Source organism: Pieris brassicae, chromosome 8 (genome assembly GCF_905147105.1).
Source record: "Pieris brassicae chromosome 8, ilPieBrab1.1, whole genome shotgun sequence".
Taxonomy (NCBI): Eukaryota; Metazoa; Arthropoda; class Insecta; order Lepidoptera; family Pieridae; genus Pieris; species Pieris brassicae.
The window spans coordinates 8,563,006-8,586,940 of record NC_059672.1 but is presented as its reverse complement, the minus strand read 5'-3'; the positions used below and the strand labels follow the sequence as shown (position 1 = coordinate 8,586,940).

Below are 23,935 nucleotides of genomic sequence, written 5' to 3'. Positions count from 1 at the left end.
GTCTGAGTTACGGAGTCATACTTAGCCCTAATACTAGCTCAAAATACGACAAAAATTGGTATTACTAGGTATCACTTAACATCAGATCAGTCTCCTGCCCGTCTGCCTCCTATAAACAAGAATTGCGGATGTGTTATATTTTATAGAAAACACAAATTCATTTAAAATTATATTGAACTAAAATATTAGAAACTATAGATTATCACAAACATTTGACATTAGTTTTAGTAGTTCAATAATTAATATTGGGTTTAACAAATAAATTATTCTAATAAAAATACATTACAATGAATTACTTAACTTTTCAGCCAAAATATTATATATTATAAAAGTATTTGGCACATTTTTATGTCAAAAGTAGGATCTAATAAATTTGTGGGCTTTCTTTTAATGACTCTAAACTTCATTAAATACCCAGGATTTGTGTCGTTTCTGCGCCACAAATTAATTAATTAATAATACGTTTAATACAATATACAAAAATAATTTCTCCCATTCAAAACACTTGATCATCCGTTTCACTCAGCAACGCTTCAAAAATGCCCACAAAACTGTCTACGCCCTCCTTGAAGTTGTCGTCTACAGCTCTCTCTTCGTCCTCGCCGAAGAAGGCGTGGGCGAAGTCTATGACTTTGACGGTCCCCCAAAGGTTGGGGGTCGGGGAATCTTGACTCAATTGGTCGAGAACAGCTCGATAGTTCATTTTAATCTTACAAAGCTTCTCTTCGTAGTTGTGAACGAAGGAATGATTGTGGTTCAACTTGTCGAGTGCTTCGGTCCAGGGAGACGTGACCGGGGGAGGGGACAGAGGCTTAGAAATTGTGAGGCGCGAGGGACTAAGAGTTTTGTACACGGGCCCCGTGGGGGACAGCAGCCCGCTGAAGTTGGATCCGCTCAGGGGGCTGTGCAAAGAGTGAATTGACCTACGACGCGTCGGAGGGACTGGGCGGCATTTCTCTTTTTTCCTGTATATAATAAAAATGTAATTATCAATTTCCTTTACAAATTTTATTCAAATTTAACTGCTTAAATGTAATTTAATTTTAAATTGCTTTACTGATGAATTACTTTATTAAGTCGGTTAAATACATTTTTCAAGCATTAGTTAAAAGATACTGACCCCTCAAAGGCAGCAGTTTCCCCGCAGCAACTTCTGAGTTTGGCGGCATCATATGCGAGCAACAAGGAAGTCGAGTAGAGCCTCAGCGAGGTCTGCCTCGAGCACCATCTCTGCAAGGCCCAGAGACGGGACAGGAATTGCAAGATCAAGGCGCGGCAGAGGCGACCGCCCAAGCCGTTCAAGTAGTTCTTGATGGCTATCAAAGTAAACATTATTTTTATTTGTTTGTTTTATTTATCATTATTATCAGATTTCTCTATTTCTTAATCATTTATTTTCCTTCACGAGACAGTAGGTGTGCAGCCTTTTGTGCCTGACACACGCGGGCCTAATGCCGGTTTCCTTACGATGTCTTCCTTCACCGTACCAGCGAGGGTAAGGGATGAGATCGCATCGCACGCCAATGCCACTAGGCTAACACTGCCCTGTTCTGAGTCTATTTAATTTAAATTAAAAATTAAAATAATTAACGTAATTCCTTCTGAGGTTATGGATCCGACTTATAATCTATTCCAAGAATTTATCTATACAGCATAAAAATATTTAATTATTTTGTACTAATAATGAAAGGTCTTAGAATAAATATACCAAAATCTAACCTGCAGTCACAACGTGACCATGCAGTTTTTTTCCGTAGTCTTTCCCGTACTTGAGCAGGGCTCCGCTGTCCAACCTGTACACCTGGTACCCTGGAATGCAGAAGCCCCACTCCTCTTTGCACTTCTTGTACTTGCTTTTCTCTCTTTCTATTTTCTCCTGTGAAGCTGTGGGATCCCACGTTTGTTTACCTGCAAAGAGCAATTTTGTTTTGGAAAGTTTTTCGATCGATTGAGATGGATATATTAATGTTTTTTTCTTAACTAACGTAATATTTATTTATTTTCAAGGCATTACAAATTCTTAAACCTTACCAATCTTAACATCCATGATGCACGGCTCCAGCATCCTTTCCGTGAGATCTTCCAGAATAATATATTCCTGTTCAAATCCATTGTAAGTGAATTTCTTGCATCCGAAGTATTTTGGCACAAATTCCCTGAGCTCAACCAAATCTTTGTCGTTCGATGAGAACAACTTTGTGTAGAAATCCACTTCACGTTTTTGTGATTCCTTGAGAATCGGTTTTAGAATTGTTCCGTTGTTGCATTGGAGAAGCCCTGTAATAAGTTATGATTGGAAATATTTCTTGTACACTAGGTTCCCCGGCTGAGCAGAGAAGGCTGATTGGGTACTTCGCTATTAGATTGGCAAATTATCAATAATCTGAAGCCCAGACCTAAAAAAATTGTACCGCCGGTAACAACTGTTTTCTTAAGCTAAGAATTTTATGCGATGTGGCTAAATAAATGTGTTCACTTACTTTCTATAACATATAATACGTGGCAATCTCATTTTTAATAGATGGACATATAAATGGCTTGAACTATAGATACAGTATGACAACTTTAGATCAAAGGATTACAAAAATGTCTAATATACCAAGTCACCTAAGTACTTGGTGCTAACATCAGTGCTGGTGTGGCCAGCGACTTGTCGGCCATATTTTTGGACTTCCAGGGACTCGTACGGCATCGAAAGGGGTTTAGCTGTCATCTCGGTGCGAGCTGGGAGGCTATAATGGACCTGGAATACAGTCACAAGATTTGTCGGAAGTCATTTGCTAAGAACACTCATGCAGATTCTAATTGTGTTATAAGGTTAGTGACAAAGGGCTTCGCCAGCCGCGAAGGGAGGACTTGGCTTTAGTAGAAGTAGGTTGGGATGAAAAAAGTAGAAGTTTTTTAACTCAATTGATACATGGACGTGGTCTCGACTGTACAATAAATGAAACATTAACTTTTTTTTAATACAGGACTGACGTTGGGCCACAATTTCCTATTTAAACCTGATGCCTATTTAAACGCCGCTTAAATGAAGCTTAGTTACTAATATTTTAAGCAATAACAATAAATGTTGTCAAAAAGTAGTATTGAAAAAAGGGGAGCTTTAGGAGGAGTTCAACTGCCCCGGGAGACTTTCGTTAAGTTAATATTCCATTTATTCTTAAACGAAACATATAAATATTTGATTAATTACTGAACAACACTTAATAAAATACATATTTAGTGTACAATTATATTACCTTTGCGAAGTTATTAACAACACAAATAAGCAGTCAAGGTTAGATTAACCTTCTTGACTTAAGTCTAAAAATAGTCTATATTATACTTACATGTAAATGTATAAGAAAACAATAAACATGTATCATGATCCACTATTACGTAAATTTTTGTTTGATTTTGTTAATATGTAAAAATTTATTAATTTTTGACTTATAAATCAATAAAAGAACTTGTCTATCTGTTAAATAGATCCCAGGGTTGATACTTATAGGATGACAAAAAATACAACAATTAACGCAACAAATAAAGTGACACCAGTTTTCGTTGGACAAAAGCTGTATAAACGTATGTTATCAACTGTTAGTTGTTAAATAGTTATTAATATTGTATTGTCTTTTGTTAACATAGCCTTTACACATTAAGAAAACACTTTTTAACCGGATTGAAGCGATGTATTATTATTATAAACTTATAATTATTTACAAAATTTTAAATTTCAATTTTTCCGACGTTTTGCTTTACAGCGTGCGTGGGCACGGTGACAACTTATGTTAATTGTAATGTTGTAATTATAAGTCTATAATAATAATACATAGCTTCAATCTGGTTAAAAAGTGTTTTCTTAAAGTTATTAATATTAGTTTAGTAACGTAAGCAGTAAACCTTAAGTAATAAGTATTGTTTTTGCATTAGTAAAAAGTACATAAGTAATAATAATAATGTACCAACCTGATAGATGGACCTCTGCCGTCGAGGTTTTCTTTCTTTCGTCTTTTGCGGAACATCACTCATTTATCCGGCAAACTGTAACAATAGAATTGGCAAATATTTATTAGGCAATAGCTCTATTGATAACTACCTTCGTTTACAAATTTAACTAAAAAACGCTATACTCATTGGATGTTAAGAATAACTGCCTCATGAAAGGAAATATTTGCATAAAATTGACCATAACGTCACAACATGACATGGTAGATTTCCGATGACCTACCACATGACTAAGAAACGAGGATAATATTTATGCGATGCATAATATACTATAATACATACATAATATATATATATATATATAATTCCCTAAAACCCATATCTAAAAACGTTTGTCCCTTTCCATGCTTTGGTCCCTGTGCAGTGTATCTCTAACGCTGGCCCTAGCATCTACCAGGCACCAACTTAAGGCGCCTGAGCATGTGAACCCCACAGCCCAAGAGCCGGGCTTCTTTTCCTTAAGTTTAATTTACACAAATAATTAAAGATGCGTACGGCATTATTCTTTTAACATTTTTTTAAACTCTTGATTGTAGCATTATTTTTTCAATCATATTTTATGAATACATGGATTTAAGTTTATTTGCTAGATAACCCGTTTGGTCTTATATCAATTTAGTTTGAAATTATGTGTCGAGTAAGGATACGATGTAAAACGATTTTATAACAATTTTATCATACCTATGCTATTAAGTGAATGCAAGGTAAAAACATTTATGAACATTGTTTCGGTTAAATTAGATTACAACCTTTTAAGTGTTATAAGCTATATCACAATGGCTTATAGTTGTAATAAATACAAAATAAGTACTTCCATATGCCTGGAGCGCTCGACCTTAAGAAAATTAATAGAAGAACAAATTTCAAAACGGTCCTGCACAAAATGCACTTACTCGTAGTATCTCTTAATAGCTATCATAGTAGTATTTAGCATTTTAGATTTGATTATTTATACTATTTTATTTACATTACTATTACCCAACGAAGCCGAAATTGATTTTTCGCTAATTATGAAAAAAAAATCTCTCTTAATTCAGTCTTGCTGTTTTAGCTGAGTTTACGCAGTACAATGTTTATAGTACAGACTATAACCTAAATAATAAAACACTTGTTCAAACACTGATTGAGAGTCAATAAATATATCTATATTTTGTTAAAAACACCTGTAAATACCTTTTTAAAATAAAAAAAAACACTCAAATCGCGACTTAATATTCGACTGACTTGAGATTTCCAGTGAGAATCTTAATCTTATCAACTCGGAAATCAATAGATATCGGAATACCATTTTCGCATTTACAACAATGTCTTCATGGAATTTCATGTTTTATCTATATTATTATTTTCTTTGCAGTTTTCAGAGTAATTTTTTATTTAATTCTCATAGTCGAGTAAAAAATTAGTCTTAAAACGACTTCTAACTAAAGTGTTATTTAACATCCATTATTTAAGTATAGACGCAATAAAACCGCTTTGTCTTGCATTTAGTTAAAACTACGTTTGGTTCAGCCCTCTTATTTATAATAACTAAATTAGACTTAGAAAATTATTTTGTCTCTTTCTTTCAAATTGTAAATAAATAGCGAAATGAGTACTGTAGCTAAAATGTTGTGATTTTATGAATGAGGTCGTACTTAGCATAGACAATAGACAGCCTTAAAGTACCTTCAGGTTCATACAAATAAAATAAAAATCATTATGAATAACTTTTAATGTAAGCATGTGATTTAGGACAAAAACACTTGGTATAAAATTTATTACATAATAAACGCAATTATAGACGCGTCGATATATTAAATATTATTACTGAAAATATCGTTTATAAATAATGTTTCAATTAATAATTGTAAATACCCTCCCCAGTTTTTCTTCCATATTTGCCTTCTTTGACCATTTCGTCCAACAAGGGAATAGGTTTAAATACGGGGTCACCAGTGGTCTGTAACATTACATCTAAAATAGCCTGTTTTGTATCGAGACCAGTAAAATCAGCCAGTTCTAGTGGACCCATAGGTATTCCAGCACCTAATTTCATTGCAACATCGATGTCTTTAGCTGACGCATCGCCTGAAAGACAATTTATGCTACAATGTGATTGTAAAGATAATAGTAGTAGTAAGATAACAGTAGTCATACTACAAATATCGGGTGTTAGAGCAAAAAGGTATTAACCCCAGGATAAAAATTATCACATTCATCACACAAAAGATAGGAAAAATATTGTAAACCTTGCTTTACAACCTTTTTGGGTGTTCGATTAGTATTCGTCTAGCCTTCTGTGCCTCATGCCATCATCCTCGTATAATTAAAATATAAATCAGTGGCGATACAATCTTTTTAGGTTCAGGCCTCAGATTTCTGAATCTGTTTCATGATCATGTGTCTTATATGTAAGTAGCCTCCTGTGCCTAACACACGCCGTCGACTTTTTGGGTCCATGGAAAGCCAATTTCCTGACGATGTTTTCCTTCATCATTCTAGCGAATGTTAAATGCGCACATAGACAAAGTCCATTGGTGCACAGCCTGAGTTCCAATCTCAGGATTAAGAGTCGCAGAGAGTTTATATTTAATAAATATAATGTATATTTAATAAATATAATGTATATTTAATAAATATAAGGTATATTTAATAAATATAATGTATATATAATATAATACGTTTAAGCGCATTAATCAATACGGTTTAATATACGTATTTATTTTGCAGAAGATTTAAATTGCCCGCGAATGTAAATAATTTTAGATACTTTTGTACTTACTTATAAGATTATATTTGCTTTTGAGACAAGTTATGTGTGAAACTTAATGATTAAATAGCAAAATTGTGTTATTGTCGCTTTAAATCGTAAATTGCAAATAGCGCCTTATTTCTTTGCATTAAGAGATCGTTTACAATGCACAAAGCTTAGGTAAAGCTGCCATTTTAATAAACACTTCGAGCGTTTACTTTCTTTAAAGTAAAACAAATAATAGTTTTTACAATCATTAAAAACTCAAGGCACTTATACCTTATCTTGTTCCCAATGGATATTTGATAAAATATTGTATAGAAGATAAACATTTTTATCTCTCTATATTAGGTAAATTAACAGTATTATATTGAAAATCATAAATAATAGAATAATATTTTAATATAAAATTCATAAAAAATATATATTTAACAAAATGCATTCACTTATAGATACCCTCTATCCGTTTAACAACATATTATGTATTTCATTGATTGACTTTATTTTTTATATTTATAAAATCCCTCTCCGGACTTGACTCCAAGCTTTCCTTCGGCCACCATTGTGTCCAACAGTGGAACGGGTCTGAAGACTTCCTCCTTGGTCATCTCGTAAAGGACCCGCATGACGTGTTTGTTGGTATCCAGTCCGGTGTAGTCGCACAATTCAAAAGGTCCCATCGGGTAGCCCGCCCCAAGCTTCATGCCAATGTCTATATCTTCCATCGTGGCATCGCCTGATAATAATGATTAGTTAATTATAAGCATATTTTTTTAATAAGTGTACATAGTTACCAATATGAATAAATACATTTAGATTTTGAAATTTATACCTCTATCAAACAATAGTGTAGGCGACTTCTTATTGGTGAAATAAATATTTTAGATACCTTAAGTAATTTTCTTAGACATGTAATGAATATCCTCTATTTGGTATTCAATTGGATAATATATAAGTCCAAAAATTATCAACATAACTTTCTAAGGAAATATTTATTAAATATATTAAGATGACAATTGCTGCAGTTTATAACTCTAGCAATCAAATCCTTTTAATAAGCATTGTTTAACAAGGCAAATAATTATATATATATATGAAGGCCACCCTCTATACAAACGCTGTCGCTTTTCTTTAACCATTATAATACAATCAAATGTATTTATTTATCATTTGATTCTAATTGAATCAGTAATTTGTGTGATGCAAGTTCTTTAAACTTAAACATACATATGATAATGTCATTAGCATTACATCATTTTCCAAACTGTAAGATTTTATGGTTTTAGAAATAAATACAACATATTTATTAATTGAAATATAAAGGACTGAAAACAATAATTTTTAAATCTTTACTAGCCAACAAAAATATTAGATACCAAAGCACTTACCTCTCCAGTTACATTTTAGGAACACAGAGCATTAATACATATTTAATTTATGGAAGAACCCAAACCCAGAAAATAATATAACTATAGTTAATTAAATAACTTCACCCTAAATTAAATCAGAAGCTTTAATATGGAACCATTCACAGCTACGAGTTATTTGTACCCAACGGCATCATTCTTAAGCTTTAATTTTTTTGTTAATAATGTACCAATAATGAACAATTTATTGATAACTGTGTGTATTGTTGACAGGTATACCCAAAGCAGAATATTAAGCGACAAGGTGACTTGTGAATATCAAGTAAAATTTACTTGAATGTACAAAATATTAAAGCTTAAAATAAATTACCTAATTCTAATTAAGTAGCTTCACTTTTTTTCATAAGAATATTAATGAGTTTTGCCATATTATCGTATTAAGGTTGACTTCAAAACTATATATGGTTTATCAAATTGATAGACTACAGACAAATTTAATTGTGAATTCTACTACGTGGGGAATTCAAACCTTTACAATCCAAAATTGATTCAATTTAGCTTTAAAATGTACCCCAGATATAGATGCACTATTTAAAAATGCATAGAGATAACTAGAATTTCTCATTCATTTTTGTAGCAAAGGTTTTACTAACCTCTTTCATACATTCTTAGAGCCTCAGCACTGTAGGGTCCTAATAATCTGTTAACCACAAATCCAGGTCTATCTTTACAGGTGATACAAGTCTTACCAACAGACTTTCCCCATTCCATTAAGGTTTGGTGAGTTTCTTCTGACATGTCATCAGTTTTTATCACCTCAATGAGACGCATAACTGGCACAGGGTTGAAGAAATGAAGGCCGCCAAGTCTAGATTTTGAAAAGATGTAGTTAATCAAAAATATGGGACTATAGTGTATTGGTATACATGAAAATATGACAGTAACCTACCTATCCTTCCTTTTAATCCCAGAACCAATCGCATTGATAGGAATTGATGATGTATTACTTGTCAAGATTGTATACTGAGGAGCCAGCTGGAAATAATGTTCAAAAATTTAAAATATAGATAATCAAACATTAATATCATCAACTGTGTATTTTATATCATAATTTTCTACAATCCATATTGATTTAAAATATCTTACCTCATCTAATTTATTAAAAAGCTGTTGTTTTACATCCAATTGTTCAACTATAGCTTCAATAATCAAATCGGAGTTTACCCCATCTTCAACCCTTATAGATGTTTTAATTCTAGCTATGGAATCCTTTACAAAACTGTCGATTTTAGCCACATCATCTTTGTGAACTTTCTTGGCAACTCTTGTCAAATTATTTTCAATTGATTTAAGCGCTTTTTGTAAGGTTTCTGCATTTAAATCTACTAATGTTACATTTTGTCCTGCCTGGGCTGAAACCTAATAAACTTACAGATTAGATATATATAAAACAGCACAAAACATAAAAGGATCCAATTAAGAATGATTCTTGATAAGTAGAGAGTACAGAGAAATTTATATAACTACATATTTAGATTAATTAATATAAAATAAAACTTACCTGGGCAATCCCACTTCCCATGAGCCCTCCACCAATAACAGTAACGGTTTTAACAGCATTTAATGAATTGGAACTGGAAAAACTCCTAGTGAAGCCGATTAATTTGTTCATTTTAAGAATGTGTTTACCCTTTAAACGCCTACCTTAATATGACGTGATAAGCAGCAAGAGAGAATTGAAAATGAAAAAAAGTGGCCCCGCCGTAACTCGTAAGCAAATTCTATTGGGCAACAGTATTACAATATTCCGTTATCAGTTACCTGTATCAGGCAGATAATATAAATAGACGATAATAAGGTAACAAACAAGTTTACAATCAAGAATAAACAATTTTAAATATAAATGAGGTTGTACCTACCCGCCATTATTACAAAATATCACAAAAATATTATATATTCACAATTTTACCCCATACTTATTCTAAAAAAAATCAAAGTTTTCGTTTGTATTCTTGTAATGTTAAAATTGATGGACGTGTTTACAAGTTATATAAAAAAAAACTTTAAAGTTGCCATGCAAAACTTTCTTACAATTCATCTGAGCAGATATAACAAATAATAGGTTGGGGGAAAAGTTTCTTCGCATTTTTTGAGAAAATTCACAACATTTTTTAATATAATTTATTTACATTTAACTAAAGTATGTAGGTACCATATTGTTCGATATTTTTTGCCATCTTGTAGGTCATCACATGATCCCTTTGCTATAGACATTTTAGAGCTTCTGATCAAAATACCGCGACTATTGGTTTTTGCAGTCCTCTATAATGCTGAAGAGACCGAAACAGGTGGGATCCTGAAGGTGCAAGGTCAGGACTATGTGAGTGATGCTGAGTGGCTAAAGATGTCTCATACAAACCACATCCCTTCTGTTGATTAATTCCGGCCGCTAATTTAGTTTTGGATTTTCTACATACACTACGGTTAAAGCATCTTGATTTACCCCCAGGGGCGTAAAATTAACGGGTATAAGCAATACCAATTATGGACCAAAATTATCGTATCGACTAGGATTATTACCAGTTCTATAAACTGCGTACGATAGTAGTATACTGTAGCCGAGCTGCTGTCACCACGTACCTAGAAAGATCTACCATTAAAACTCGAACCGCTTAAACCGTAAACCGTGTCTTTTGTTTAGATAATATTATGTTACGGGAACAATTTTGTTAATTAAATAAACATTCTAGTCTTAACTTCCGAGAGTTTCACTTCCCTCTCACTGACTCTGCAAAACTATCAATATGAAAATATGTCAGATGTACGATAATTATCGCACGGTTGATTTACGCGTCGTCCGTGTTAAGTTCGGTTTCGTCATGTTACCTTATTTTCAAAAAAAATTGTCAGAAAATTATAATTTAAGTTTTATTTTAGTGCCTGATGTCAAATTTTGCTATATATTTGTAAGCAGTATGTAAGAAATATAAATAATATTTAGTTGATTCGGACATGAACTTCAAAATTACAGAGCTAAATGCTTCATTTATCAAAATCGTTGCAACCAAGCTGATAAAGGGCACCTTACCTAGTGCACTTTATAAGTTTTAAGTTCAGTTTGCACAGGTTACTAATCTGGGTTTAGTCAGTGTTCACTATTCAGTAATATGTTGGAGATTAGAGTTGGCAACCCTTGCCACTTTGCTCAAATTTGAACTTTGGAATCATTCTTCACTTTGATACAATTAACTTTAAAAAAATATTACTTACGGTGAATTTATTTTGTTTGGTAATAAATAAATACATATTCTAAAAATACACAATGATACAATTTGGAATAATTTGTAGGAAGTTTTCAAGTTCCTCCACAGTTCAAAGTGCCATAAAAAATGTAACTATTATCGGAGGTGGTCTTATGGGATCCGGCATTGCACAGGTATATAATATAACAGTAAGGCCTAGCAATAAGATATTCTTATCACATTTTTTTTTAGGTTTATACATGGGACCGATTGTAGGTGTATTACCATATTGCAATTTATGAATGTAGGGCTGATGCTGTCTTACCTTTGTTAATCGAGTTAATATCTACAGGCCCACTTAAAAAGCTCGTTTTTATATAAAATTACAGGTGACTGCTCAGGCTGGACAAGATGTAACATTAGTGGATGTGAATTCCGATGTTCTTGCAAAATCACAGAAATCCATCAGTAACAGCTTGAACAAAATTTCTAAAAAGATTTATAAAGATAACCCTCAGGAAGCTGAAAAATTTGCAAAAGAGGCTTTTGCTCGCATAAAGATATCTACAGATCCTGTTAGTGCTGTAAAAGAAACTGATTTAGTTATTGAAGCCATTGTTGAAAACTTAGAAGTCAAACATTCCCTCTTTCAAAAACTTGATAATGTATGTATAAAATTATCATTAAAACAAATTCAAAATAAGTCAGAAATAAGACTGTTTATCAACCGAAAATGGTGCAGTTTTTTTTACACTATCACTATCTAATTTAAGGCTAAGTTTTATATATCATTTTGATTAACTTACAGGCAGCACCTGCCCATACAATATTTACTTCAAATACATCATCACTTTCTATTAATGAAATTGCATCTGTTGTTAAGAGGAAAGATAAGTAAGTGAAATAAAATTCATATTAAATATTGTAAAAACACCTAAATAACATCAACATTACATTGTTTAAGTATATACTAATTCTATAAACTTTATAGGTTTGGTGGACTTCACTTTTTTAACCCTGTTCCCATAATGCGTCTTCTAGAAGTAGTGCGTGGTATGGATACAACAGATATCACCTTTCGTACTATGATGGATTGGGGCAAGTCTGTTGGCAAGACTTGTGTGTCTTGTAAGGACACACCTGGCTTTATTGTTAATAGACTGCTAGTTCCCTACATTGCTGAGGCCATAAGGTTGTTAGAAAGAGGTTTGTGTACATGGCTACAAGGAAATTGTTGTCATAAAAAAATGAAAATCCTCATAAATTTCATGGCAAATTATTTTTTATCTATTCAGGTGATGCTTCTGCACGAGACATTGATATAGCAATGAAACTGGGTGCAGCATACCCGATGGGCCCTATTGAATTAGCAGACTATGTTGGACTTGATACAACCAAGTTTATTCTTGATGGGTGGGCCAAGAAATACCCTGATCAAGCACTATTCCGTCCAATTCACACCCTTAATAAATTAGTTTCTGAAGGAAAGCTCGGTGTTAAGAGTGGTGAAGGATTCTATAAGTATGAAAAGAAATAAATATATCATTGAATTGTTCTACAAAAAAATTAAATTGTTGTTTTAACAAGTATTTTTAGAAGATATTTTCCTTTACAGTGTTTATGTTTACAGTTTTTTTTTTTAAACTAATAAGTACTACATGAAAATGTAAGTTTTAATTAAGAAATATATTTTCTATATTAATTGATGCTTTTTAATATTTCATAAATCATTTTTCCCACTTGTAAGATTTTAAGGCAGTTTGTTTTTAATTCCAGTCAAGATACTTATCATTTTACAATTATGCACATATTTATTTACTTAAAATTACAAATGGAACTTCACTTAAAAATTCACCTTATAAATTAAATGTTACATGTCATAGTCATCATCATCTCTTTTCCTTTTGTGGGACACTTCATCAATCTCCATTTTAACTGGATTTTGTTGTGGAGGCCCTGATGTCACCCGCACTGCTGGTTTTGCAACAACCTGTTATGACAAATAAGTATAGTATAAAATAATGATAAGACAAGAAAAAGAACAAAATTATAAGGGTTCTTAACTTCATGATATTAAAATATAAAAAAAAAATTAATGGAAAATGATAATATACCTTACTTCCAGAAGTGAATTTAAGAACTGGTTTAGGGGCCACATTTCCTTTAGAACTAACATTAATAGGTCCTTGAGATCTCTTCATAACAAGATTTTGACTGCTTGACTTTGATGATGTGATGGTTTTGATAGGAGCAGAGACAACTGGTTTAGATGCCGCTTTCTTTGATTGAACAGATTTCAAGCGATAGTTACATGCTGAGAGACAGTAGCTGTAAAATAAATAAGGCATGCATATTGTGTTTCTCTTTGAGAGAATATAATTTAAATATTACATGTATTGTTGTCAGTGAATTATGCATATTATTAAAAATGGAACAGCAATATATTATTCTTACCGATCAGGTGGCAATCTTAGCCCACAATGTGGTTTAATCAAAGGAAGTGGATTCACATTTTTTACTCTAGCCAACTCTAGTAGGACTTCCCTTGGTGGAGGGCTTGTAAATGATTTATCCAACTGCATTTGCACCGCTAACCTGACATCATCGAGGTCTATTGTCTTCTTCTTCGCGTGATTTGCGAATACTCGAGCGTCATCCAACACAGATGTAACGTATCTGTAAGTAAATTCTAGCAATTGGTTAACGACACGGGGTTCGTAGTCCGTGATGCCCACTTCTTTCATAATAGACATTATTACATGTGCATCTTTTGGAATGTGTTTTGTTTGGGTATTCCCTTTCGCCTTATCCTTCTCCGACATTTTAAGCAAATATAATGATCGTTTGCCTTAAAGTAACGTACCAATATATCACAATAACTTTATTTTAAGCGTTTAAGCGAAAGTTATTAAAAATAAACAAATATATAATTGAATACTGCATAGTCTTTTCTATTTAGGCTAATGTCGACAAATACAAATGACTTTTTTTTTTTACAACCGCGGATACAGTGACCTGCAATCGTAACTCGGAATCATAGAGATATACAAAAACAAATGACAATTGATCAGTGTTGCTAGCTCAGATTTGAAAATTACGGAGATTTAGTAAATATTGTAATAGGAAAAGTTCGTAGATCTACCTCCTTTTTTATGAGTGAAATGAAGAGGGTAGGGTAGGTAAAACTGAATAAAATGAGTGTTTTTTTTTATTTTTCATTATTATTTTCTGGTAAATTAAATTTGTACGTATTTATTAAATAGTTTAATATGGTCTTACGTTGGCTCAGGGTTACTTTTCAGACCACTTTTTGTAAAAAGTAACCTGTGAGGGTTTTAGTAGACAGTCTGTGTCTGATGTTAGTTTCCATCAAGTTAATTGAAGAAAAATGTCATTTGCTCTACTATGAGGTAATGTTAATAACTTTTGTGTAAATTGGAATATATTTATTTTCATATTAAAATTTACATTTATTTGTCATGCACTCTGGTTGCACAAAAATATAATTCTAGCTAAAACCATAATCCTTAACATCAGGTTGTCCAGATCGCATACAATTTATATTGAGACAATTCTATCTATGGAGACAACATTAACGTGCCAAACTTCGGAATCGTCAGCGCTCGAAAAAAAAGGTAAAGGTTGATGCAATATGTTTCGTGGTAGTTAATAGTTAATACCTACCCAACCATAGCGCATCGTAATGTTTTTCACATTTTTCTTAGCTTTCTGGATAATAAAATCCGGATGCGTCAGACACTTTCTGATTTTGTTAAAAAATCGCAATAGTATTTGTGTTGCCTTCCTGGATTTTAGTATTTCTTACCGCACTCGTAAATTATATAAAATCCAGAGTCGAGAGAATGTTTTATAAGGAAACTGGAAACAAGGTATAGGATAGGTGTTGACATGATAAAATTAAAGTCACTTTTATAATAACCATTTCAATTTATTCAGTTAAAATATGAAATAACTTACGTGTACAGTAAAAATAAGTTGTTTTAGATAGTCATCGTGTAACTCAAAGAATACCGCTAAGCGCCGCTCGGCCTGCGTCAACATCGCTACAACCTTAAACCTCACGTACTAAAATACAATCTAAAGATTACATTATTGTAATTTGCATTAGGTACATTTAACATATAAATGGACATTTTGGACGTACAGTTGTGAACTTTATTTTTATATAGTGTTGAACAGAATGCCCCATAGATAGTACCTATGTTCTTCACTTTCGTTCCATTCAGCCTACTAGATTCCTTAACACGTATGTACATTCTAAATTAAACATTTTGTATACGTTTTACATTAAAGATTATGATATACTATAAATAACGATGCGTTAAAAACGTTTTCATATTCGCGATCGCCGCCATGGATTCTCTATGGAACAAAAGTAAAGTAACATGAACAAGAATTTCAACTCAATCTATCTATCTATTGCGACCTTCTGATATTAATCGGATAATCAAATATATCGAACTGCTAAGTGAGGAAGAATAACTTATTAACATTATTGCTTATTTTGCTTTCTCAACCGTTTAGCGCCTGTCATCTATAGCTAATAAATTGTGCTATTTCATGAAACCATCCAGTGTGACCATCGTCATCCATTTTCTCTTATTTTTATTATTATATCACCTAGTGAGGTTTCAAACAATAACCTACAGTGTCCCTCACACGTTGTCTCAAGGTATATGGCGATAACCAGAATAACAATTGTTTAAATGACAAATGATACAATATCTTCCAAACTAAATAAAATACGTTCAATGATAGAGCTCACGATAATTACGTATTTAGAGTAATTTGAAAAAGCAACGTGCGAGGCGACCTAAATGAACTACTTAGGTAAAAATGTACTTAATCTACTTATACAGTCAACAACTCAACTAGGGTCTACTTACGAAAAACTATGAACATCACGAAATCCCGATTGACTATCTCACGAAACGAAATAAACACCTAATAAAACATATGTGCTATATTTAGGACTAATCGCAAATTAATATAAAAGTGTCCTAAGGGATGTCTCGTCAATATTCCAATACTTCTCACAATACTAAATACGGGATAGAATGGCACTGTACCAATAATTCGTAAGAACCGGCAGTTCATTCAGTAAATAGTCATTCGAGAATATTGCAACTTTAACACAATGATTGCACAATAAAATAACAATGAACGATAAATCAAATCAGCCCAAATTAGGTTCATTAACAAAACATTGAAATTCAGTCCATCCATTTCGAAAAATCACTAGTAAAAGGCACTGTTCGACGCAAATGAAAAGAATTCGAAAGGATAGGAACTAAAAAGGTTTATGAGTAGTTATAATTTACCACGAAACTCAAGTGCAGAAGGAAAGTTTTTATTTGAAAATAACCCAAGCGGAAATTTATAAAACGTAGAACCTGCTTGGCACTCATTGAACCACTCAGAGCTCACTTTGGCGTAAGTTAGCCTGAGCACGATATATAAATGTCAGCCTAAGTCAGTAGTGTCAGTTACGATGAACTATTTTGTCTATGAATAGAGTAAATGTCAATTGTCAGTTGTTTAACATTTAAATATATATATAACTGATTTTAAAGTGTTAAAATACAGTTTTAAACGTGTTTAAATTATTACCTCTAAGGACTACGAGAAAATATAAATCTTGGGTTAATAATAACCTAGCCTGCCTTTACAAAGATTTATGAAGAAGAATGATATAATATAAATAAATTGAAAGGCATAATTAAACAATACAAACATTTACTCTAGTCTGAAGCCTGCAAAAGCCTTTAAAATTGTGCTAACAAAAATAATTTCACCCCCTAAGTCAGACGTTATACGTTCTATACGTTACTAAGTCTACTTCTAAGTAATTTATTGCGGATTTTTTAAATAATTTTATAAAACATGACGACAACTCCTTTCCTTCTGCACGGATTAAGATTAAAAGAGGAAAAGACTACAATAGACGAGCCCGGAGCCGGTCGAGCTAACCTAGACGCATTTGCACTCTATCAAACGTATAACACGTCAATAGTATATACAGGGATTTGAGACTCGACTATTGTCCTTGCACGTCTCTTACATCTCAGCGGTCATTCGGTTGAAACCTGTTCAGACAAAACCCATTTAGACGACATTTGAATACAAAAATATAATCCTTTTTTTAAACTGGCCCGAACCACGGACCAGATTAAAATAGAGAGGGGGAAAGAAATGTCACCTATGCGGTGTGGGCGGGCGGCGCCAGGTCGGCGGACGCCAGGTGAGCGACGGCAGGCGTCGCGGGGGCCGGGGCATTGTACTCCACCACCTCCTGGTAGATGAGCTGCTTCCACTGATCCACCGTGTGCTCGCGCTCGTCCACCGAGTGGTCGTACGCTGCGGGGGCGGGCTGCGGAGATATTCACGTAAGAAATTAATTAAACAAAACAAATTTACATAATTAAAAATCCAAAAAACCTGTCGGCACTTAGTGTCACTCAACGGACAATAAAAAAGGTCCGTTAACTGTGGTAATACAGCGAATCACATGCGGTCTTTTCAGAAGATTAGTCTTAGCATGTTTGAAACATCTAGCAAACGTTTAGCTCATTAGTGAACTAATTGCGAGCGTAGAGCATTTATTTCGAAATCGTATGTCTACGTATATCGCTATATCTTGTCTCGATCTGATATATAGCAACATAAGAAATACAAAACTTACCGCATTAACTTCCCCCTCGTCATACCAGACATTAATGTATGGGTGTAACAATGCTTCGTCCACAGAAATGCGTCTCTCCGGGTCAATGACGAGCATACGTGAGAGCAAATCGCGAGCCTGGGACGCCTTCAAACGGTTATGCTCGCTACTGTCCGACGGGAACAGGATATCCGGGAATAATCGCTCGAAACTATATCCGGCGTAACGGGGCCGGTTCTCCACGTAGTTGCGTACGGTGGGCTGGAGACGGGCCATGAAGGCCGCGGAGGGCGTGCCCAGTTGTTCTAGAAGGAATAAAAAATACAACTATGACATACATGTAACCAATATAATTTTTTTTTATATTGAAGTTTGACAGAGCGGGAGATCAGGTCATGAAAAATATGTAAAACTTGGGTATTTCTTTATTCTTATTCATTAATAACATATCTTAATACATATATCATTAAAAACTTATCTTACCTATGATCTTATTCCACTGATCGATGTGGTCCGTCCCAGGGAAGAGTACTCCGCCCCGTATCATTTCTCCCATGATGCAGCCCACGGACCATATGTCCACGTTCTCCGTGTATCCCATGCCCAGGATCACCTTTAAATACCACGACGGGAGTCAGAAATAAAATAGCTTCTCGTAATAATAAGTTCAGAAAACAATGTTAACTGCAGATACCAAAACCCACTTAGCAGTAATCATGGTGAACGAGTGAACGCTTACCTCTGGTGCGCGGTAGTATCGAGTGACAACGTAAGGCGTCATCATGAAGGTGGTGCCGGCAGTACGGGCCAGCCCAAAGTCTAGGATCTTCAGGGTACAGTCACTTTTCACCACTATGTTGGACGGCTTTAGATCCTGTGAATTTATAATAATATAGTAAATAAATAAACAAAGGCATTAAAATAGTTAAAATAAAATAGTTTTTTTTTTAACTTCAAAGCCTGCCTTTATATTGATATATTAGTAAATCTATTATCATAGAGGATTTAATACAATAAAAAACAGAGCATATGTGCGGTAACGTAACAATGGCTTGCAAAATCAGCCATACTATGTCATTAGTAACATCACGTAAGCGGCATCATACCCGATGCACGATTCCAGCTAAATGCAAATGCTTAATGCCGCACAGCATCTGGTAAAGGAGATAGCTCATCCTCTCGTGGTCCAGGTCCATCTGGATGACCTGGCAAAGGTTGGCGTCCATCAGCTCCATCACCAGGTAGACATCCTGGAACTCCTCCAAGCTCTTTTGTGGTGTGAATGCGTTCAGCAGTCCGATAATCTGTAATATAATATTTCCTAATACTATTCTCTGTACTTTCTACATCACACTTTAATCACAAACTGAGCTATGAAAACGGTCACTTAATATCAATCTTATCGTTATGTTTTCGTTTATTCATCTGTAAACAACATTTAGCCCTTACTTACATACAATAAAAAATATACGCTCACTCAGTTTCTATAGCCTCAAGCGTTCTCAACTAACTGATAGTTACGAAACACTTTTATATTTTTATTTATTTATTTCACAGGATAATATAAATTAAAACATGGTATATTTGAAAACCACTTTGCTGTGTATTAATGTAACAATAACAGTCTCGTTAGGAACGCGACAAAAACATATAAAAATAATTCTTTTACTGCGGCTAATGAATGACTAACCGAGTAGTTCATTCATTAGCCGCAATATCTGTATTTTACAATGTTTAAAAAATATCCCCTTCTTCATTTTTATGTGAATCGAGCACATATTCAGTCGGTTAGTAGTGTGTATAATATACGTACATTTTTGTGGTTGACGAGCTTCATGAGCTTAAACTCGCGGTAGGCACGCTTTGCGTGCGTCACATTTTGAAAAGGCCGCGACAACTTCTTGATCGCCACGTTCTGTTGCGTCACCGTGTCGTAAGCCGCACTGTTGACAACACATTATTCATATAACAAACCATTATTCCTCAGTGGGTGGCTTGCTTCTCGTTATATACGTAACGGTAGTCCTTAGCATGAACTTTGTAAGTGCGGTATGTATTTGGAATTTAACGAAAGCCAGAATATAAATCGCTCGTATACAATACGTTAACTATACAAATTTAGTGCCACGATATTTTAAAGGCACGGTGCTTCTATATTTGACACCGGTCTATAAATAATTATATTTTTGAAATTTTACATGTTGTAAGTAGCTGATTGCGTAGTAGTACAATCCATCTTATATACCATGACAAAGAAAAGGCTCACCTGATGTTAAGTGATACACAAGGCACGCACAATGCCAGAAGGCTCTCAAGTGCGTTACCGGCCTTTTAAGATTAGGTAGGCTCTATTTTTAAAGGTCCCTAAGTCCAATTGGTTCGGAAATACTTCAGTGGGCAATTGGTTCCACATAGTGGTGGTGTGCGGCAAAGACTGCCTTAAGAAACGCTCCGTTGTGGAACGACGGGCGTATAGGATAACCTCGTATCAACGTGAAATTCAGCTGCGGGTATTAGTCCAAACAACTTCTCCGAACTCTTATTATTTTTATTGGTCTTAACTAAAATAACCACATTAACGTATGCGAATGCCAAGAGCATTGCAGACAAAACTAGAAAGTTCGTGCTAAGTGTTTATTTCTTTGTCTTAAGGCAAATTTTTAATGACATTGCATTGTAAAATAAGTGATTTTGAAATTTAGGGGAAAACCATTCATTACATTATATATGCTGTGTTGAATTTCTTTTATGAGTTTTATGATAAAACATATTAAATATTGTGTACAGAAATATGTATTGAAGTTAATGAATAGTTATTAAAAACGTTAAATGAGTATTTAATAGTTGTAAATTTTGACGCTTTGGTGGAGGGACAAATTGTGTCCAATTTATGTTCCACTCAGGCGCAGTGAACAGCCCTGAGGTCTGGCGAGTCCCCACCATTAACTTCTCATGGATGTTACAAATAAATACAATTTTTTTTTATTCAAGTTTAAAGTTGTATCCCAAACTATTGTTAATTATTCTGGAACATAAACCATTACATAGATAAACATACACAATACTCATCTGGCTGGCAACTAAATAAATACTTATTTCATTAATAATACACACATATACTTAAAATTATAAATACACAAAAATTTCAATATTAGATTAAAAGCCATGCAACAAAATATAAATGGTAAATGGATTAAAATAAAACTTAGAAAATATGGTTTTCAAATTTACAGAATATCTAAATTGAATATGTATTTCCAGACTTGTAATTTAGATGAAAATAATTCATGTACTGAATGTCAAGTTAAGTTCTTAGTTAAAAAATCAATGGGACATAGTTAAGTTTTTAATGAACCAATCAAAAACTAACGTAATGACTTTAACCAATTTAACGTTACCCGTAATAGTAACTTAGTAATAAATGTTATGTTTACATCCAGACAAACTATTTTTATCACAACTAAGAGGATCACAAAATATACGAATGTTATTAAAACAAAAATTACAAATTTATTAAATCCTATACACCAAAAACAATTCCTTCCGTCAGCCATTAAACCCGCGAAAAACGAGAGACATTGAACACCGTTGTCGGTCTTGCTAATACTCGTCGTCGATCGTTTATTAATTAAATCGCAAATAACCGTTAGTAACGCGATTAGTCTGTAAACCAAAGCATGAGACAAGCAAGCTGCGAGGCTTACCACACCGTCCCCTGAGCTCCGGCGCCGCGTCGGACCAGCTCAGTATACCGGGTGGGGATCGAGAAGACGGTATCACCGAGTGTGACCGAGTAAAACTGAACCATTGTACTTGCTTTAACTCGATCAGCTATAAACAGAAACATATTATGACGAAGATACGATGCCACAGGATACACGTACAAACATTTGGAATAGTCAGCGCTCCTGAGGATTTCATACCGTTGTTTGAACCCGTTTTCATGGGTTTTGCCTTTCTGATTCTCCTAATCAGACCTGGAGTCGGTCGAGTTCTACGTCTGGAAATGCGCAAAGAATTGCCAACTCGGTTTCTAAAGGTATTTTTTTTACTAAAGAAAATACACAAAAAATGGCGCCGTACCACGTGTGGAGACACAAATAAAATAATATAGAAATAGATTAAATGAACAATGATAAAACTTGGCGATTAAAAAGAGTGGCGGAGAGTTCATTGCCAGTTCTTCTCTTCCGTTCTACGGTCTTGATTTGAGAAATGGCAGTAAATGTAAAATTAGATGCATTTTATATACATTTCTATTTTTGACGTTCATAAGTGTCCATTGTGTTACCTATATGAATAAATGATATTGAATTTGAATGAATTATAGTGGCATGATCTTATAATCGCTTTAATAAAACAGAGATTTATTTATGTAATTGTATAAAATTAACTTACTAACTGTCTTTTAAAGTATCGTTTGCCCTGGGAGTATTAAGAATAGCTAGAACATTAAAAAATACTTTTCCTTAGTCGGACAGTGTTACATAATCTTTCAAGTTCTTATTGATTCGATGTTATGTAGAAGCTATCGGTAACGGTTAGGTTAGCTTAATTGAGTAGCTTAGCTTACTAGTATTTCCCAAACTGTTTTGTACCAAGCCCCAATTTAGCCTACCTTAAATTCTTATACCCCCTATGTAACATAATCTTTATAGTAAAAAAATAATTTAACTTAAAAAATTTAAATTATAGGTTTTAGGAAGAAATCACTAGGAAATTGTTAACGAAATAATAAGTAAATTTTCAAAACATAATGAAAAACTGAAATTCAAAATCCATGTAATATTAATAAAGATTTTTCTATATTAATTTAGTGAGATCCTTGCGCTTGATGCTTGCTGCACAGAGATTTTATATTAGGTTGCAATTTGCAGCTGTTGCTAGATGCAAATATTATATTTAACAATATTATATGATACAATTTCTATTACTTATTTGGAGAAACAAGGTTTCGTATTTCTTAAATCGTTTTAACACGACAATTTTAAAAGATTTTATGTTTCATTTCATTAAGATTTGGATTTCGTTTGACCATGTAATTTTTCGTCTTTTACTTATTTCTATTGAAAATTGTAATATATATATATACCACATATAGTTGAGTCAATGCAATTTATTGCAAAAAAAATTTTAGGAGTTGAAGTCAAAAAGTGAATTCCTCAGACACAATTCAGCAAGAAATTCGGTTCTTCCAATATGAAAAAAAAAATCCAACTATGTATCATCTATCAAAGTACACAATCGTAAACTATACAATTTAACATTGGCAAGTGATTTGTCTTCTTAATGTCTTCAGCACTTATATATATATATATATATATATATATATATATTGGAAAAATTAGCTTATTTTGTATCATATGTTTTGCACTCTTGGAAGAGATGCGCTATGTATGTGCAAGTATAAATAAATAAAAGAAAGCATATGCTTGTTACGTACATATTAATATTAATAAAATTCAAATACATTTAAACGACCTATTTTAAGTTCAAATAACACAAGTAAAGCGTGCATTGACAACAAAAACAAAATTTCAAAAATTTATGGAAAATAAAATTATGAAAATCTTTGCATGCGATATCCAAGTACTTAGTAAATATAATATTTAAAACATTTAAGCTTATGTACAAATCATTTCATAATACAAGACTATATTTATAAAACATTTTCTCAGTATATAAGCATTATAACTATTTTTGATTCCTGTGACATTTAAAACGTATATAACGTGCGTAATTTAAAATGAATTGTTTTTTTTATTTTATTATTCAAATTAATCTGGAAAGCAATATTTTAATGAAGCCTATAAATTTAGATATTCATGAAAAGGTAAAAAATTATGAATATTATTCTTAAATGAAACTACAATGTAACTTATTAAGTAGCCCTCCATCATAAGCCCCGAAAGTAGAAGTAGAT

At 33.2% G+C, this 23,935-nt stretch overlaps 5 protein-coding genes across 17 annotated transcripts in view; 1 reads left to right on the top strand and 4 right to left on the bottom strand.

Annotated features, from left to right (window-relative positions):
* Nucleotides 1-156: 156 nt before the first annotated feature.
* LOC123713117 (inositol polyphosphate multikinase) lies at nt 157-6,878 on the bottom strand. 3 transcript variants are annotated; one of them, XM_045666629.1, is made up of 8 exons: nt 6,752-6,878; nt 5,845-6,057; nt 3,952-4,026; nt 2,608-2,743; nt 2,032-2,277; nt 1,720-1,908; nt 1,121-1,316; nt 157-965 (listed from the first exon to the last, which is right to left on the bottom strand). In XM_045666629.1, exons 3-8 carry the CDS (start codon nt 4,012-4,014, stop codon nt 497-499), a joined length of 1,299 nt encoding a protein of 432 aa, XP_045522585.1. In that variant the 5' UTR covers nt 4,015-4,026; nt 5,845-6,057; nt 6,752-6,878; the 3' UTR covers nt 157-496. The 3 variants fall into 3 exon arrangements, with proteins under 3 accessions (XP_045522585.1, XP_045522583.1, XP_045522586.1); XM_045666627.1 differs by lacking the exons at nt 5,845-6,057; nt 6,752-6,878 and adding an exon at nt 5,164-5,227; XM_045666630.1 differs by lacking the exons at nt 5,845-6,057; nt 6,752-6,878 and adding an exon at nt 4,116-4,134.
* Nucleotides 6,879-7,105: 227 nt separating this feature from the next.
* LOC123713118 (probable 3-hydroxyacyl-CoA dehydrogenase B0272.3) lies at nt 7,106-10,063 on the bottom strand. 3 transcript variants are annotated; one of them, XM_045666632.1, is made up of 6 exons: nt 10,008-10,063; nt 9,650-9,909; nt 9,235-9,507; nt 9,038-9,123; nt 8,742-8,956; nt 7,106-7,457 (listed from the first exon to the last, which is right to left on the bottom strand). In XM_045666632.1, the coding sequence occupies exons 2-6, from the start codon at nt 9,758-9,760 to the stop codon at nt 7,222-7,224; spliced, it is 921 nt and encodes a 306-aa protein (XP_045522588.1). In that variant the 5' UTR covers nt 9,761-9,909; nt 10,008-10,063; the 3' UTR covers nt 7,106-7,221. The 3 variants fall into 3 exon arrangements, with proteins under 3 accessions (XP_045522588.1, XP_045522589.1, XP_045522587.1); XM_045666633.1 differs by having other exon boundaries at nt 8,838-8,956; nt 9,650-10,027; XM_045666631.1 differs by having other exon boundaries at nt 9,650-10,021.
* Nucleotides 10,064-11,269: 1,206 nt separating this feature from the next.
* LOC123713618 (hydroxyacyl-coenzyme A dehydrogenase, mitochondrial-like) lies at nt 11,270-12,937 on the top strand. The gene is made up of 5 exons (XM_045667370.1): nt 11,270-11,524; nt 11,720-11,995; nt 12,139-12,224; nt 12,322-12,536; nt 12,626-12,937. Exons 1-5 carry the CDS (start codon nt 11,411-11,413, stop codon nt 12,865-12,867), a joined length of 933 nt encoding a protein of 310 aa, XP_045523326.1. The 5' UTR covers nt 11,270-11,410; the 3' UTR covers nt 12,868-12,937.
* A 181-nt stretch (nt 12,938-13,118) lies between these two features.
* Nucleotides 13,119-14,345, bottom strand: LOC123713086 (transcription initiation factor TFIID subunit 9). The gene is made up of 3 exons (XM_045666585.1): nt 13,785-14,345; nt 13,445-13,658; nt 13,119-13,320 (listed from the first exon to the last, which is right to left on the bottom strand). The coding sequence occupies exons 1-3, from the start codon at nt 14,150-14,152 to the stop codon at nt 13,201-13,203; spliced, it is 702 nt and encodes a 233-aa protein (XP_045522541.1). The 5' UTR covers nt 14,153-14,345; the 3' UTR covers nt 13,119-13,200.
* Nucleotides 14,346-15,264: 919 nt separating this feature from the next.
* Nucleotides 15,265-23,935, bottom strand: part of LOC123713134 (stress-activated protein kinase JNK) — a 74,258-nt gene continuing 65,587 nt past the window's right edge. For 8 of the 9 annotated variants that reach the window (XM_045666654.1, XM_045666659.1, XM_045666655.1 and 5 more), the window contains 7 exons: nt 19,826-19,955; nt 19,119-19,316; nt 18,752-18,886; nt 18,496-18,625; nt 18,034-18,317; nt 17,551-17,721; nt 15,265-17,437 (listed from right to left, as the gene is read on the bottom strand). In XM_045666654.1, coding sequence (XP_045522610.1) covers nt 17,551-17,721; nt 18,034-18,317; nt 18,496-18,625; nt 18,752-18,886; nt 19,119-19,316; nt 19,826-19,955 — 1,048 coding nt within the window. In that variant the 3' untranslated portion in view covers nt 15,265-17,437. Of the gene's footprint in view, nt 17,438-17,550; nt 17,722-18,033; nt 18,318-18,495; nt 18,626-18,751; nt 18,887-19,118; nt 19,317-19,825; nt 19,956-21,716; nt 21,844-23,935 lie in introns of all 9 variants that reach the window. The other variant, XM_045666662.1, reaches the window with a different exon arrangement.

Coding starts and splice junctions, on each gene's coding strand:
- LOC123713118 (XM_045666632.1), bottom strand. CDS start 9,760: ATGAACAAATTAATCGGCTTCACTAGGAGTTTTTCCAGTTCCAATTCA. Junction 9,124..9,234: donor TTTTTAATAAATTAGATGAG/GTAAGATATTTT, acceptor CATTATTTCCAG/CTGGCTCCTCAGTATACAAT. Junction 8,957..9,037: donor GGGATTAAAAGGAAGGATAG/GTAGGTTACTGT, acceptor TTCAAAATCTAG/ACTTGGCGGCCTTCATTTCT.
- LOC123713117 (XM_045666629.1), bottom strand. CDS start 4,014: ATGAGTGATGTTCCGCAAAAGACGAAAGAAAGAAAACCTCGACGGCAG. Junction 2,744..3,951: donor GGCAGAGGTCCATCTATCAG/GTTGGTACATTA, acceptor ACTGTATTCCAG/GTCCATTATAGCCTCCCAGC. Junction 1,909..2,031: donor CATCATGGATGTTAAGATTG/GTAAGGTTTAAG, acceptor TGCTCTTTGCAG/GTAAACAAACGTGGGATCCC.
- LOC123713086 (XM_045666585.1), bottom strand. CDS start 14,152: ATGTCGGAGAAGGATAAGGCGAAAGGGAATACCCAAACAAAACACATT. Junction 13,659..13,784: donor CTAAGATTGCCACCTGATCG/GTAAGAATAATA, acceptor TTTATTTTACAG/CTACTGTCTCTCAGCATGTA. Junction 13,321..13,444: donor AATTCACTTCTGGAAGTAAG/GTATATTATCAT, acceptor TTGTCATAACAG/GTTGTTGCAAAACCAGCAGT.
- LOC123713618 (XM_045667370.1), top strand. CDS start 11,411: ATGATACAATTTGGAATAATTTGTAGGAAGTTTTCAAGTTCCTCCACA. Junction 11,525..11,719: donor TGGGATCCGGCATTGCACAG/GTATATAATATA, acceptor ATAAAATTACAG/GTGACTGCTCAGGCTGGACA. Junction 11,996..12,138: donor TCTTTCAAAAACTTGATAAT/GTATGTATAAAA, acceptor ATTAACTTACAG/GCAGCACCTGCCCATACAAT.